This window comes from Acomys russatus, chromosome 18 (genome assembly GCF_903995435.1).
Source record: "Acomys russatus chromosome 18, mAcoRus1.1, whole genome shotgun sequence".
Lineage (NCBI taxonomy): Eukaryota > Metazoa > Chordata > Mammalia > Rodentia > Muridae > Acomys > Acomys russatus.
The window spans coordinates 40,079,282-40,094,781 of NC_067154.1; the positions used below are offsets into that span (position 1 = coordinate 40,079,282).

The window sequence follows — 15,500 nt, forward strand, 5'->3', positions numbered from 1 at the left end:
TGTTTTTTGGTCTTTTCAGATAGATTCTGAACGTAAGGGATTTGGCAGGTGACTTGTGTGTGGTGAGGTAGCTGTGGCTGGGTTTTGTCGCAGCTCTCTTGTTATTGCCCCGTACTCCTCTGGGTAGTTCTTCGTGTCATTAGTACTGGCTTTGAGGTGTGTAGGCGGTCCCACATAGACTGTGGGTGAGCTCAGCTGTGCAAGCATTTACATGTGCATTCTTTGTACCTAGTTCTGTGCACAGGTGGGGAGGCGGGGAAAGCAGGATGAAGACGTTTGTAATGGACTGGTCTGGACTGAGCCTAGATACCGACACAAAAGCTACTCAGGCAATCACCTGCCACAGCTAGTCAGTTTCACCTTGATAGTAACTCCGGACCAGTGTTTAGACCTCAGCATCTTAATGAATCTTAACTGAGGTTCTTGTTTTGTAAATTTCTCATGCATATGGACTTCTCCTGTGTGTATGTTTACTGCGATGTAGATTGGATAGTTACTTACTTTGAGTTCATCTTCACAGCTAGAAAACCAAAAAGTCCATGTGAGCACTGGCTGACTTAGCCTATATTTGCTACTCTAAGGGAATACCTGAGACTGGGTAATATGTAATGAGTGGGAACTCATTATCTCACTACTCTGGAAGCTGGGCAGTTCAATATCAATGTGCTGGCATCTGGCAGGGGCCTGTTTCCTCGGTCCCCACATGACAGAAGGGCAGAGAGCACAGGAGAGAGCAAGAGGCAGGCAGACTTACTCATTGCAGCAGCATCAGTGCCACTCAGAAAGGCTGCTCCCTCGGGGCCTGCTCGCCTGAGCGCCACGTACTGTTACTGTTCCAGCTATAATTGCATTTGAACATGACTTTTGGAAGAGACAGACGTTCAAACCATAGAAGTAATTACAATAGGATAGGAAATTATAACATTCCAGTCGACAGTGATCTCAAAATGTTCCTTCTTCTGAAATACATAACTTTGCTGAAGAAAACTTATTAAATAAGAATTCTTTTTAGGCACATTAGCATATTCCTCGAATACCAGAATTCAGGAGGCTGAGGCAGGAAGACTGCAAGTTATAGGGCAGTCCTAGGCTAAAGATTTCTAGCTTTTCTAACATTTTTTACAACAAGATAAAGTTAGATATTACCTATTGATACTGGGAATTTTATCTTCTACAAATGAGAAAATATATTTGTTCTATTCAATAGTCTATTCACATTTTGTATGGAGGTTTTTATGCTTAAGTTGTGAAGACCTTGTGGATATAATTACATGTATTAAACTGTCTACTACACAAGTGACATTATAGTACATGTGCCCGTTTTGTTACAATATTAGACCTGTGTTATATAGATAAGTTATTAAGAACTTAAGACTTCTATGAGATTCTCATTAAGTATATGACTTCTCTTTATCTCCTATTTATCCAAGCAACTTCTCTGTTCTAATTACTGTAGTGCCCTCTTTTGCCATGAAATAGTAGTGCAAGATAAGCATGTATGTATGTATGAGAGTGTGTGTGTGCCCTAGTTACTCTATTACTTGTCCTGAGATGCCCACCCTTTTATTTTTTTATTTTTATTTTTCCCTCTCTCCATTCTTCCTTTCAGTGTGCCTTCCAACACTATCAGAAGCAGATAGGAAAATTATATCTTACCTAAGAGAAGTGAATAGACAACTACATGAAAGAATCATGAAAAAACAGATTGGTGCTGAAATCTTAGCTGTATAAACGTATTTTGCAGACAATGGTTTTTAAAGTTAATTAATTTCCAGCCTCCTTATCTGTGGGTTCTCTATCTACTGATTCAACCAACCGCAGATCAAAAATACTTTTAAACAGACTGTTTAAACAGTTTGTACGAACGGTATAGTGACTTTTCCTTGTCAGTACAACGTATGTGGAGTTACATTGTATTGGGCCTTTTGAGTAATCTGAATTATGCAGGGGATGCCTGTTGTAAATCATATGCCAAAAAAAAAAACCTCCCAGGCTATTTTTTGTTTGTTTTTTTTTTTATTGTTTCTTTTTTAACATATACATTTATATTATTACACATGAATAAAATAAACTACACACAGCAGGAAGAACCACAAGACAATCAAGAATTATATAAATGTTACATTCATACTGATTTGGCTATTTGTATTTGGCAAACTTGAAGTAAACATCTTTCCTATCTTGTTGGGTCTAAATTTCTGAATGAAGATCAATATCTATCCTATCTCATATCTATTAACTTAAACATCTACCTTGATATAAAAAACATCTTAACCCCTAACCAACACAAGCTTAATTGTAAGACTAAACTATTGCGTCTTCAACCCCATCAGAGACTTGAGAAGGAATAAAACTTAAATACCTGAGTGAACCCAGAGTGTGGGTTAGCAGCTTCCAAAATGAAAAAATGACTGAGACAGCAGTACTGCCTGAACAGTCACCCAACACTCTCTGTAACGCTGGAGCATCATCTTCAGCCATCCAGCCCAATATCTGACAGACTTATTTGTGAGGCAGGAACTATTGAGGATTTGCTTACCGTGTCTTGGCAGAGTTCTGCTGTCAACTCTGCCTGTATCTAAGCTCGCCCATTTTTAAGCAGAATTCTGTCTATGGCAGAAACAAGGACATTTTGCCCAGTGTCTGGTTTGCCGCATTTGAAGCCAACTCCATAAGGAGGTTCTTTGATGCTCATATTCTTTGAGGCAGGCTGGGTGTTGCCAGAAGTTAACTTGTCTTGTTGTCAAAGAATCTTTAGAATAATAAAAACATCTTTAAATAACATGTTCTGTAGGTCTCTGAGGCTTTTGAAGACCTTATTTAACTATTTTACCTTATATATATCTATAGAATTATATCTATCTATTAGACCTAGGATATATATTCTTGTGATAAAATTAGACTAGTATGTGACGTGACCATGACTTGCATTTCAATATACATAATTCAATACCACTGAATTAAAAATAACCTTATTTGTGAGTAATAATTAAGGCCTTGAGTTGAGGAGTAGATTCAGTAATCTACTTTTTGTTCTATCCTTCCTCTATATTTCTATATCCCCCTTTCTTTCTTTTCAGCTCCTATCGCCTTACCTACAAAAGAAAAATAAAGGAAAAGAGAGACATCCCTGAATCCAACCTAGTTTTCTCTCTGTATGAGACCAATAATAACTTATAACCAACTCCCGATGAAAATAGACATCTGGGGACTGGAGAGATGGCTCAGCCGTTAAGAGCACTGACTGCTCTTCCAGAGGTCCTGAGTTCAATTCCCAGCAACCACGTGGTGGCTCTCAACCATCTATAATGTGATCTGATGCCCTCCTCTGGTCTGCAGATGTACATGCAGGCAGAGCACTGTATACATAATAAATAAATAAATAAATAAATAAATAAATAAATAAATAAATAAATAAATCTTTTTTAAAAAGAAAAGAAGCATCAGTAGACCAAGAGAGCAAACAGAAACCTACCCAACCCCTCCTAGAGGAAATGAGACGCCATTCTCTTAAGGAAAAACATGCCATTTTATATTCACAATTTTAGCATCCTTGGATTTAGGTATGCTTGAGTTGGGGTTGGTGGGGTGGAGCCAGTAGAAGATGTTCAGTCACCAAGGTCCTGAAGGTACGGAAGGACTATGGACGTTTATATTTTAAAATCTTTGTTATATTAGCCACTTGGACAGCTCCTGACATATTTCAATGTTACTCCAATTACATGTTGTTACTTTCAGTTTGTATCTCAACCCTGTTAGCTTATATATGCTGAAGATCGCTTCTGTCAATTTTTCAAGTTTCTCTTTTGAGGAACATTTGAATCCATGCTATTTGTTCTTAATTATATTTACTGCGTCCGCTAATACATTTAACATTTGGAAATGGATTATTCATTCATTATGTGGAAGTTACTGTTTTATCTGTATTTGGGGATGCAGTGCATCTGGTGTTTTGTTAATCCAGTCTAATTTTAAAAGAGCGTGTACACTGTGTTTACAGTTCTTCTCAGGCTAATTCCGATTGACATCTGTTTGTGCCGTGATGTAATCATGCACTACAAATCTCATAATGTCAGGATATCCCAGGGAGGAAGTGTGTGGGGAATAAAGGAGTCCTGAGAACAGCAACAACGGGCATGCTTCAGAGCAGAGAATCTGGACAGAGACTAGAGTTCCACTCAGCCGCTGCAGTGCACCGTATGATGTGACCTTGGGCTGAGCCTTTGCATTTCAGTCTTGAAACAGATTTTTAAGATGGAAAGGATACAACCTACGATTGATAGAGTTGTGACAAGTTACTGTTTTAGTTACTCTTCTCATTCATTCCTGGGACAAAATTAGTTACTCTTCTCATTCATTCCTGTGACAAAATATCTGACAAGAAGGAATTTAAGGGAGACTGTTTTCTGGCCTACAGTTTCAGGGGGCTTGAGGTGATGACCACCATGGCAGGGAGCATTGCAGCACACATGGCACTGGAGTAGTAGCTGAGAACTTACACCTTGATCTGAAAATAGGAGGCAGAGAGAGCTAGCTGGGAATATTTGGGTCATTTGAAACTTATAAACCTGCCCCAGTGCACAGCTCCTCCACCAAGGCCACGCCTCCTATCCTCCCAAACAGTTCCCCCAGCTGGGGCTCAAGTATTCATACATATGAGTCCACAGTGTCCATTCCTATTTAAACTACCACAGGATGGCAGCAAGAGGAAGAGGCCTGCTGGTCACAGAGTGTCTGCATTCAGGAAGCAGAGAGTGAACAGAAGTGGGGCCAGCTTGAAAATAAATCTCAAGATCTACCTCCAGTGACATGCTTCATACAGCAAGCTTCTACCTCCTAAAGATTCCACAACCTTCCCAAATAGTGAAGCTAGCTATTAGCTAATACATGAGTCTACCGGGACATTTCATATTCAACCACAATAAATACTATATATGTAGTTCCTAGAACAATCCCTGATATAAAATAAACACTGTATATTTACTGTCAATACTGTTGTCAATGGAATCCTATATTCAGTTTATTTCTCTTAAACTGTACTTGAAGGATGTCAACTGATAATACTTTAAAAAATATAAAGTACGTCAGTTGTAGACTAGTTATGGACGATATGGCAGCCAAACAAGACAACACGTTTATAAGGAACTCTTACCTGCGTATACCTAGGGGGTAACACTAATGATAAAAGCCCAGGCTTCTAGAGCTTTCTCCTTCTTCCTTTGGTCTTCTCGTTTGGAATTTTCTTAGCTAGGTGTCCTTTAATATTTCTTATATGTGTGCCACTTTTTAGAAAAATGTCCACTTAGTTCCCTTATGTCAATAACTTACATGTTAAGAACAACTCTTCTTCCTGTGACCTTGGAATTTTGTTTGTGCCTTATCATACCCCAGTTAGCTGGATGATGCTGGCTGGCTGGGTCAGTCTGCACTGTTACTCTCTTATGATAGCTCTTCTTACTGTGACTTAGCTTTACTTCTAATGCTCATTCTTACTAGAAAGGGAGTATAATCAGGGAATGAGGCTTCTCCATCTACCAACTTAGCATTCGTGTTCTAGCACTGCCAATGTGACCGACTTGGAATTCTGCTACTTAAATCACATTTAAAATATTGAGCCCATTTTTAGAAAGGAGAATTGAAACTAATTGTGATTTACTGGCGAAAATATGTAGGTCATCTTAGAATAAAAATATATAAATGTTTAAGATACTTAAAAAATTGTGTTCTCTAAAATTTATTTTCCAGGTTTTATTTGGCTTAATAATAGAATAGTTTTTAAGGTCGTTTCAATTATGATGGCACCAGAAAATAATTTTTAAGCTACTTAAGAAAGAAATCCTACTTAGAGAATAGCATACAAAATTATTGTTATTGTTTTTTTGACAAGAGTGACCTTTACATCAACTTTTACAACTGTTTTATTTGTGGCTCATAAATTTGGCTGATGAATCTCTCTCTAGTGGTTGACATGATTAAGACTGTAAATAGTTACTCATCACTGTGCAAAAAGGCAGCATTGAGTATGGGTATAGCAAGGGGATCACTGGGTATTTTTATCCACTGTGTATCATATTGATGTATCAAAAAATGTGAGTTTTCATGGCTTACTACTGACATTTGTGTGAATAATAAAGAAACTGACTTCTAGTATCCCGGCCTGCTCTTTAATGAGAAGTGCTGTGATGTTATGTTAAAATCATGGGTTTCAGAGTATATCTAAACTCTATGCATATAAACTCTGTGGCCCTTTTCGAACTATGTGTCGCAAGGCCAGTTATACAAACTCCCTGTACTTCAATGTATCGCAAATGCATCATAAGGGTTTGTGGATGTTAGGTGAGCAAATCATTCATGTTATGGCCTATACTTCTCTCTATTATAACTCCATTAAAGGAGTAGATTTTTTTTTTTTTTTTGAGACATGGTTTCTCTGTGTAGCCTTGGCTGTCCTGAACTCACTTTGTAGACCAGGCTGGCCTCAAACTCACAGGGATCTGCCTGTCTCTGCCTCCCAAATAGTGGGATTAAAGGTGTGCGCCATCACGCCCGGCTAAAGAAGTAGAAATTTTTAAGTTAAGTGACTAACTGAACAAAGTTCAGTTTTTTGCCCCCAAGTTTCATATGTATTAAAACATAAAGATACTTGGGTGTAAGAGGCTCGTGTCTGGCTGTATTATCTTTTATATACTCACTGTTGCTACCTTCTCCCATTGGAGTTCTCTCCTTAGCTGCTACTAAAGTAACCTTTTCAACAGCTTTGGTTTCTGCGCTCATCATAAGTGGATGACTTACGTATAAAAGTAACTTTTATTCTCCTGGCTCATTTGCTATCTGGGAGGCTAATGCCTCCTTCTGCTAACCTAGGCCTAGTCCTAGAAGCTCCTAGACTCTGTACGCTCTAATCTAGGCCAAGAGTGTTCTCAGCCTCTGAGACTCACTGCTTAATAAGCTCACCCTTACTTGTTCTCTCTGAGCTCTGGGCTGGCTGGCTCAACTCAGCTGTTGTGGCTAAAAGTCTTCTCCCAGCTGACTTACTCAGCCTGCCTTCTCTCGGCCCAGAATTGTTCTGTTAGGCCTCAAACTAACTCAGCAATCTACTCTAATCTTGTGGCTTCTTCTCATCTTTTGGCTTGTTCAGTCTTCTTCTGAGTTCCTCTCTGTAATCCATCTTGCTATTACTGTCCTGGTAAAACTGCCTCCTCTCTCTGAAAAACTGCCTCTTAAGTAGCTTCCCTTTCCTCTCTCTTCTTGTGAGACCTGGGCATATCCTATTCTGTCAAATCTCTGATTCATCATCTTTTCTGCCACTCAATTAGACATCACTTTCTAACATGAGTGCTTCCTTCTACAAACTAACGTTACGTTTGGGACTAAAGACATGTACACCTGAAGCTTTTCTTTACCTGACACTTGCTCTATCCTAGGCTGGCCTTGAACTCAGATCTATTTGCCTCTGTCTCCTGTATTAAAGGCATGTTTGTATTCCATCCGGATCACACAGACCTAGATGTTTGGATGTGATCTCTTGCCAACCAGATCACATAGACCTAGAAGGTCTTTGGATGTGATTTCTCGTCAGAACAGCCATGTTCTGAACTGTGGGACTCTGCTGGATAAGGTTGAAGTGTGACTTCTCTGGATAGCTCTGTCTCTGAAGGTGGACTCCCTTTCCTTAGTGGGGGTTCTCACTCCACTGTTGTGCCCAGATCACTAGATTCCAAAAGACCACCAGGAGTCCAAAGCCATATGCAAAAGCAAGGGGTCTTTATTTAAACTCAAGCCTGAGGGCCCTCGAACCTCACCTAAGCAGAAGATCAGTAGGAGAGCTCTGACAAAGACAGAGTTTTCCAGTTTGGTAGTTACAGGATTGGTTGACATTTAGCAAGGTTGGGTTGGCGCTAGAGAATTGGTCAAGCCTGATCACAAAATGCTTAACATCTGGGGATGTTAAAACATCAGGTGTTTTCCTGCTGGCTCGGACCTAGGGTGGTTCTTTTCCTTGAACGGTTTGTGGTTTTTACAGTAACTAGGGTGACCTTAAGGACAGGCCTAAGATGAAGTCTAGCAACAAGATGGAATCACAATGGCTGGGGTTCCACACCACCTGATCTGGTAACCCCAGATCTTGTAAGGAGCATCATAGTCACATAGCCTTCAGGGAAGATTACAGGCCAGACCCTTTTCTGATAAGGAACTTGTTGAAGCACAGGGAATTCCTGGAAGTGTTCTCCACCCTATGCTGAGATCCTTGCCTCCAGCAAATGACCTTTAGTTGTACCTTAAAGTTATTCCTTCACACATAGGATAATTAAGTACTGTTTTCTCCTTCTTGTGATTAGGGCCCCGTGTTACTGACTGTTACCAAGTCACTGTACCACTGGATACAAGATAGAGGTTTATACTCACTTTTAAGCCTACCCTTCTACCCATGAGGAAAAAACTATGAAGAAAGCATTCTAACTGTGGGAGCAATTATGATCCCAACTGCCACTCCCCATGAATAACTAAAAGTAATTAAATTCTAACATCTAACCCAGTTCTGTTTAGAAATACTGTGTTTGCACCTTTATTGCTGCATGTTATCAGAATACTCTGCAAGCCAGGCAGCTTCATGCACCGTACACTCAACGTCATCCGTCTCCAGTCAGTCCTTAAGATAGACATCTAAGCATTGTAAGCAACTGTGTGACTCTTTGAAAGATAGATGCTCATGCATTCAAAATAACTGGGTTGCACGTTTGAATTTTAGAAATCTCCGTGAAGCCCGAGATAATGCTCTCGCCGAGAAGAATCGAGCAGTGACAGCGGAAAAAGATGCTCTGGAAAAGCATGAGCAGCTCCTAGACAGGTAAGAAGGAAACGGAAAGGCTAAAGTTCCTCCGGGATTGTTTCTATTGTGTTTTCCTTTTAGAAAAAACTTTTAAAGCCAGCTATAGTAGAAGATGGCCTATAATTCCAGCACTGAAGCCGGAGGATGACTAGGAGCTGGAGGCCAGCCTAGACTGCCGCCTATCTCAAAAAACCAGCGCATGCGTGTGTGTGTGTGTGTGTGTGTGTGTGTGTGTGTGTGTGTTTAATGGAACTGTGATTTGTATTTTACAGTTTTCTTAATTAAGTCATTCCAGAGAGTTCCCTATACCCTTTCAGTTCATCTTATCTACTTCCCTTCAAGAGACAGCAGCCTTCTGATTTCTATAACTGACATCAGCTTTGTTCTTAGACTAAACATCAGTGGAATCATACATTATTCACTTTCTTGGATCTACTTTCCTTGATTCAGCATTTGTGTTCAACCCATTCCGATATCGATCATTCCTTATTTCTGTATCTGCATGTGCCAGTTAATATATTCTGTTGATTAAAATTTGGGTTCTCAGTTGCAGCTGCCAAAGTAAAGCTGCTGTGAACATTCTCATTCATGTTTTGTACATGTGTATGTGTATGTTTTGTATATGTGTCTGTGTATGTTTTGTATATGTGTATGTGTATGTTTTGTATATGTGTATGTTTTGTATATGTGTCTGTGTGACTGCATGCTTTTCTCTTAGGTAGGTGCCTATGAGTGGAAAAAAAACTCTGAAACTTATTCCAAAGGAGTTGTACCATTGTACACTCGCCAAATCATCTGTCAAAATCTGTATGTTCTAGTGTTGTTCTTGTAGGGACAGGAGAGAATACTTTGTCTTCAGTTACCAGTTCAGGTGCGCATCCTTAAAATAAAAGGAAATCAGTGATAAGCTTGAAGTTAAAAGATCATTATTTGTTTGAGTTACTCTAAGTTTTAAATAGTTTGATTACGTGTAGAGTAAGGACTGTTTTTTTTTCCCCTTTATTAAAATAATTTTAGACAGAAGAGTTGCTGAAATAGTATAGAAAGTTTACATATGTCTTTCACATAGTGACAGGCCTTTAATATTAAGCTCAGCATTTCTATGTATTGATAAATAAAGCATTATATGTTAATTTGCAATTATCTTTTTTAAGGTTCAGGTCTCATGTTACCCAGACTGGCCTCAAAGTCTTAGATTTAAATCTTCCTGTCTCAGCCTCCTAAGTAGCTGAGACTCTAGACACTTGCCATCATGCCTGGCTTCTAATTTGAAATTTAAACAATATATACAACTAAAATTTTGGCCATGGATATAATTTAGTGGAAGAGCATTGCAGAGTATTTAAAAGGCCCTGAGTTGGATCCACAGCCCTAGGGAAAACAAAGATACAAAAAAACCAAACAAACAAAATCAACACTGAAATTTTTGATATACCGCAGAGAAGAATGGTAGAGCTACAGAAGTGGAACCAAGTAGATCTTTTGATTTGTTGACTATTTGATAAGCTGAGTGAATTTTAATAGGAATAGAGCTCTGTGTGTGTGTGGTGTGTGTGTGTGTGTGTGTGTGTGTGTGTGTGTGTGTGTGTGTGTGTGTGTGTTCCTTTTTAAACATGGACTTGGGTACCGAAAGAGAAGCTGTTAGGCTTGAGTTATGGGCTTAAACACAACTGTGAAAATGGCTGTGGGGCCTCCAGTCTGGAGATAACAGTATCAGGTGGAGAGGGTGCTCTGTGATGGTCGTTCTTCAGAACTTGCCATCTTGGCACCTGAGACTAATACAGAAAGCCTTCAGAAGAAAATGACCCAAAGTAGGAGAATCCAAAGATACCTTTTAGTGCTAAATCAAACTGGGCACAGATACTTGACTCACATATGAAGACTGGCTTTAATTCCCACCGAACCTAAAGCCCAAGTTGCAGACCACTGGCTAAGTGCTATTAATAAAGAGTAAAGGAACACTTTCTAGTGTGGCTCTACTTGTTGAGCAGATTCTCTGTCAATTAGATGTTGAGACAAGCTGGCCAGGCATTGGGGCACGATGAGTATGTGAGGACTGAGACTTGAAATGTGTAGCTTTGGGGTGAGACCTTCCCTGTTTTAAAATCTTAAATGTACTGTATTTTTTAAATTAAATACTTCTCTTAATATTCATACATGAAATCCCCCTCCTTTTTTAAATCTGTATGTTATCAGTGATAAGTGCTTATAAGAAGGATACACTGGGCTTAACTTGCCATGGAAAAGGAATGATTAACTCACTTGTTCTGGTGGTATTATTTTAAGGTTTTGCACTTGGGAGGCAGAGACAGGCAAATTGCAGTTCGAGGCCAGCCTGGTCTACAAAGTGAGTGCAGGACAGCCAGGGTGCACAGAGAAACCCTGTCCCCAAACAAAACAAAACAAAACAAAAAATTAACTTTCATCCTTTCACGAATCCATCTTGTTTTAAAAAGAACTGATTACCAGATTAGGATAGCCCTTGATAATAACAGAGTGTTGGAATTCCCAACAATTTTTTTTCCATTTTATTATTTTATTCATATTACATCTCGATTGTTAGCCCTTCCCCTGTTTCCTCCCATTCTTCCCTCCCTCCCACTTCCCCCCTTCTCCCCTCCCCTATGTCTGTGATTGAGGGAGACCTCCTCCCCCTATATATGCTCTTAGAATATCGAGTCTCTTCTTGGTAACTTGCTATCCTTCCTCTGAGTGCTGCCAGGCCTCCCCATCCGGGGGACGTGGTCAGAAAAGGGGCACCAGAGTTCGTGTGAGAGTCAGATCTCACTCTCCACTCAACGGTGGAGAATATCATGATCGTCGGCTAGCTCTTGGTAGGGGTTCGAAGTTTAATGCCTATATTCTCCTAAACTGTGGTACATTTACCCGATGGAATACTACTCAGCTATTAAAAACAAGGAATTCCCAAAACTTGTGAACAAATGGATTGATCTAGAAATTATTATAATGAGTGAGTTCACCCAGAAGCAAAAAGAGACAAACGGTATATACTCACTTATATCAAAACACTAGTCCAAGAGATACGTACCATGAAAATCTTTACTTACCAAGAAAGTGGGTCAGAGGAGAGGATATCCGATTGAGACTTTAGGTGAGAGTAGCATGGAAGAATAAGGAAATAGTAGGACCCACAGGGTCCTGGAAACCTACAAGAAGAACTTTATGACAGGCAGATCTGGGTCCTGGGGTCCTCCTCAAACTAAGGAATTCCCAACAATTAATGATGATTTTTGTCACTTTTTTTGAGTTCTTACAATTTTGAAGTTAAAATGCAGTTACATTACTACCCCCTTCCTCCCTCCAACCCCTCCCATATTCCCAACCCCCTCTTGCTTCCTCTCAAACCCATAGCTTCGTTCCTTTGCTGTTGTTACATCTATATGTAAACGCATAAATACCAGCTGCTCATCTATCTAGTGTCTCTTGGATGGATGCTATTTCAAGCTGACCGCTTCGTGTTGAGTAACTAATTGGGAGGCTAATCTCTGGGGATGAGTCCCCAGCTCTCAGCATTCCCTAGCTGCCCGTAGCCCTCTGTTTAGGGTTAGGGCGCCTCGAGATTTCCCTGTTAGCACACCTATTGCAATCCTTGTTCAAGTTTTAAAATCAGGCCTATGGGCTAGGGATATAGTTCACTTGGTAACATACTCACCTAAACTAGACATGGTGGCACAGGACTGTAATCCCAGCACTTGGAAGGCAGTGGCAGGAGTCTATCTATGAGTTTGAAGCCAGCCTGGTCTACAAAGCAAGTCCAGAACACAAGAAGCTCCGGCTTCAATCTGAAGCCTCCCATGTGGTAGGAGAATGCCTGTAATCCTAGCTCTGAGGAAAGTGGAAACAGGAAGATGTTCAGGGCCATCCTCAGCTATCAGATACGAAACCAGCTGGGCTGCTTGAGACCTAGCTCACAAAAATGTGTGGATGCATGAGGCGTGTGCCCTACCATCTCATTTGGACATGTATTTTTTTAGTTTTGAAATATTTCTGATATTTCACAAAAGTTATATAAATTGTACAGATTTTCCTGCATTATCATTCTCTCTCTTTCTCCGAGTATTCCTCTCCATCCCTGAAACACGCCTGTAAACACACATTCATATGCTCCTGGGGTTTATTTCTGAGTGATTTTAGAAGAGGCTACATTGTAAGTGTTTACCTTTTCAGAGTCTATTTCTTTAAAAAGGAATGTTCTTCTAGAACTGCAAAATACATTTTAATTCAAGAACATTTGATACCAATGTGCTTAGAGCAATGCTTTTTACATGTTTTTGTTGGTTCAGTAACATTCTTTCTTAGTACCTTTAAAAGAAATTTTTAATCGCACAGAGCTCAGAAGATAGCTTCTAGAATTGACTCTTTCCTTTCTCCATGTGTGTTCCAGGCAGCAGGCTGCGTGCCCTTCCCTGCTAAGTCACTCACTGGCCTCACGCTGCTGTGTGGATGGTGCGGGCTCCAGCCCAGACGCTTGCAGCTGTTGGCTGCCTCCTCGACCTCCTGTAATCTCACATTCGTGTTGAACTTGATTCTTTACCTTCCCCATTTTGTTTTCATGGCATTTAGTTCCTTTTCATTTGATGTCATAGATAGTCTTCTACTGGGCACTTCTGCTCAGCTTTAATGCTGTAAGACACAATCAGCGACGGCTAAAACTCAGTGGTACCTGTGTCTCATAACTCTGATTTAGCTGCCCAGAAAGCATTTCTTATCTGGATGCTTGCTTATCTGGAACTTTTAAACACAGTATTTTTTATGAAGTATCTCTGAATACAAACACTTTCTACTGCTGACTTTCTTTCTATAAATCACTCTACCATAACCTTTAAGTCAGTTCCTTCAGAGTCCTGGAGAGGAGCAGTCCTTTCTCTTTGTGCCTGTGATGTCTCCGACGTCTTCATCAGCGCTGCTGCCATCACCCGGAACCAGCCTGCCTGTGCTTGTTGTTTGCTGTTGTATTATAACCATTATCCACCTGGTTGCTCCATCCCGTCCCACTCAGTTAATCTTCTTCTTAAACCTGTTCTTCCTCTCAGAGTTTTGCATTCTGACATCAGCACTCGCCCAGGCACCTGAAGAACACACTGGTAATTTGCAACTGCTATTTCCCATGCTTACTCTCTGTATCACTGATTCAGCCAAGAAATCTTTATTGATACCTAATGCCATGACCCAGGAGCCATGTTACAGTATTATATACTTAGGGGTATATTAGTAAGTGCACGGGAGATCACCACTGCTAAGAGTTAGTTTAAGGATACAAAAACAAACAATTATATAATTGCCTGATGGTAATTGTAAATTTTGATAATTACTCCGAGTTAAATTGTGTAATAACAAATATGGTGGAGGCAGAGGGATACTATGATCAACAAAAGAAAGAACATCTCTGACACTTAAGCATAACAACCATGCCATGTAAATTCTAATTTTTAAATATATCTAATTGTTTCCTACCCTTAATCCCAAATAGTACTATGTTAGTCCAGCATCTGTTTTCCTTTTGCTAAACCAATTATCACTTTACACTGTTTCTGCCTTTAGTTGAGGCCTCTCTAGTCTCATCACTCTACACAGACAACCCAGAATTCTAATTGTGCTGTTCAGCAGATGACATCCACTCTGCTCAGCTGAGCATTTACATCCGTCTGAGGTACTTAGACCTTCCCAGTCTCTTCCTTCTGTACATCTCCCATATGCACTACACTGTCATACTCTCCGTCTTGGCAGTGCCTTCTGTTCAGCCTGTTCAGTGTTTGCAAGGAATGACCTTTTCCCTTACGCATATGATGATAATATGTCATATCTTAGTGATCATTCAGAAATTTTTAAGAGTCTTCCCTTAGATTTTAATATTAGTTATAATATTAAAACCTTTGTGCTTATTGACAAGCCCCTCTGAAGTATTAATCTTTGAGATAAGATCTCAGTGCCCCCCTCACCTCTCCCTTCTCTCCTCTCCTCCAAACCACTCCTCCTCTTCACCTCTCTCCTCTCCTCCAATCCACTCCCCCTCTTCACCTCTCTCTTCCTCCTCCTGCTCCTCCTCATTATTTGTTTATGTTGATGTTTTAAGACAGGGCCTTGCTGTGTGTTGCCAGGTCTCCAACTGGCAACTTGCTATATACCTCAGAGTAGCTTCAAGTCCATGACCCCTCCCTCCAACTACCAAGTTGCTCCAACTACTAGGCATGCGTCATTGTGCCTACTGAAGTCAGATACTTTATTTGGCTTCCTCAACTTTGGATGCAAGTCATATGCATCAGTTGGGTTTTTTGTTTGTTTCTTTGTTTGTTTTGTTGTTGTTGTTGTTTCGAGACAAGATTTCTCTTGGCTATCCTAGACTCACTTTGTAGAACAGCCTGGCCTCAAACTCACAGCAATCCACCTGCCTCTGCTGGGATTAAAGGCTTGTGCCACCACGCCCAGTTATATCTATCAGTTTTAATTCTCAGAAATTTTCCATATTGATTTTGACTTAACCCCCTTGTACATGAATGCAGTTTGGATCTGAAAAGAGTGCCCAAGATTGTTAATTCTTCCTGACTCTTTCCAAATGTAGCTGAACCTCCATTACCTGGAGGTTTGTTTTGTTTTGTTGTTGGGAGTGTTGTTGTTTGTTTTATGAAAATGGGTTTTGGGTTTGGGTTTG

General features: G+C 40.1%; 1 protein-coding gene across 1 annotated transcript in view; it reads left to right on the plus strand.

Annotated features, from left to right (window-relative positions):
- The window catches only part of Pibf1 (progesterone immunomodulatory binding factor 1), a 160,247-nt gene that overhangs the window by 50,201 nt on the left and 94,546 nt on the right, over positions 1-15,500 (plus strand). The window contains exon 10 of the mRNA XM_051160907.1: positions 8,750-8,848. Within this exon, the coding sequence (XP_051016864.1) occupies positions 8,750-8,848 (99 nt within the window). The remainder of the gene's footprint in view (positions 1-8,749; positions 8,849-15,500) is intronic.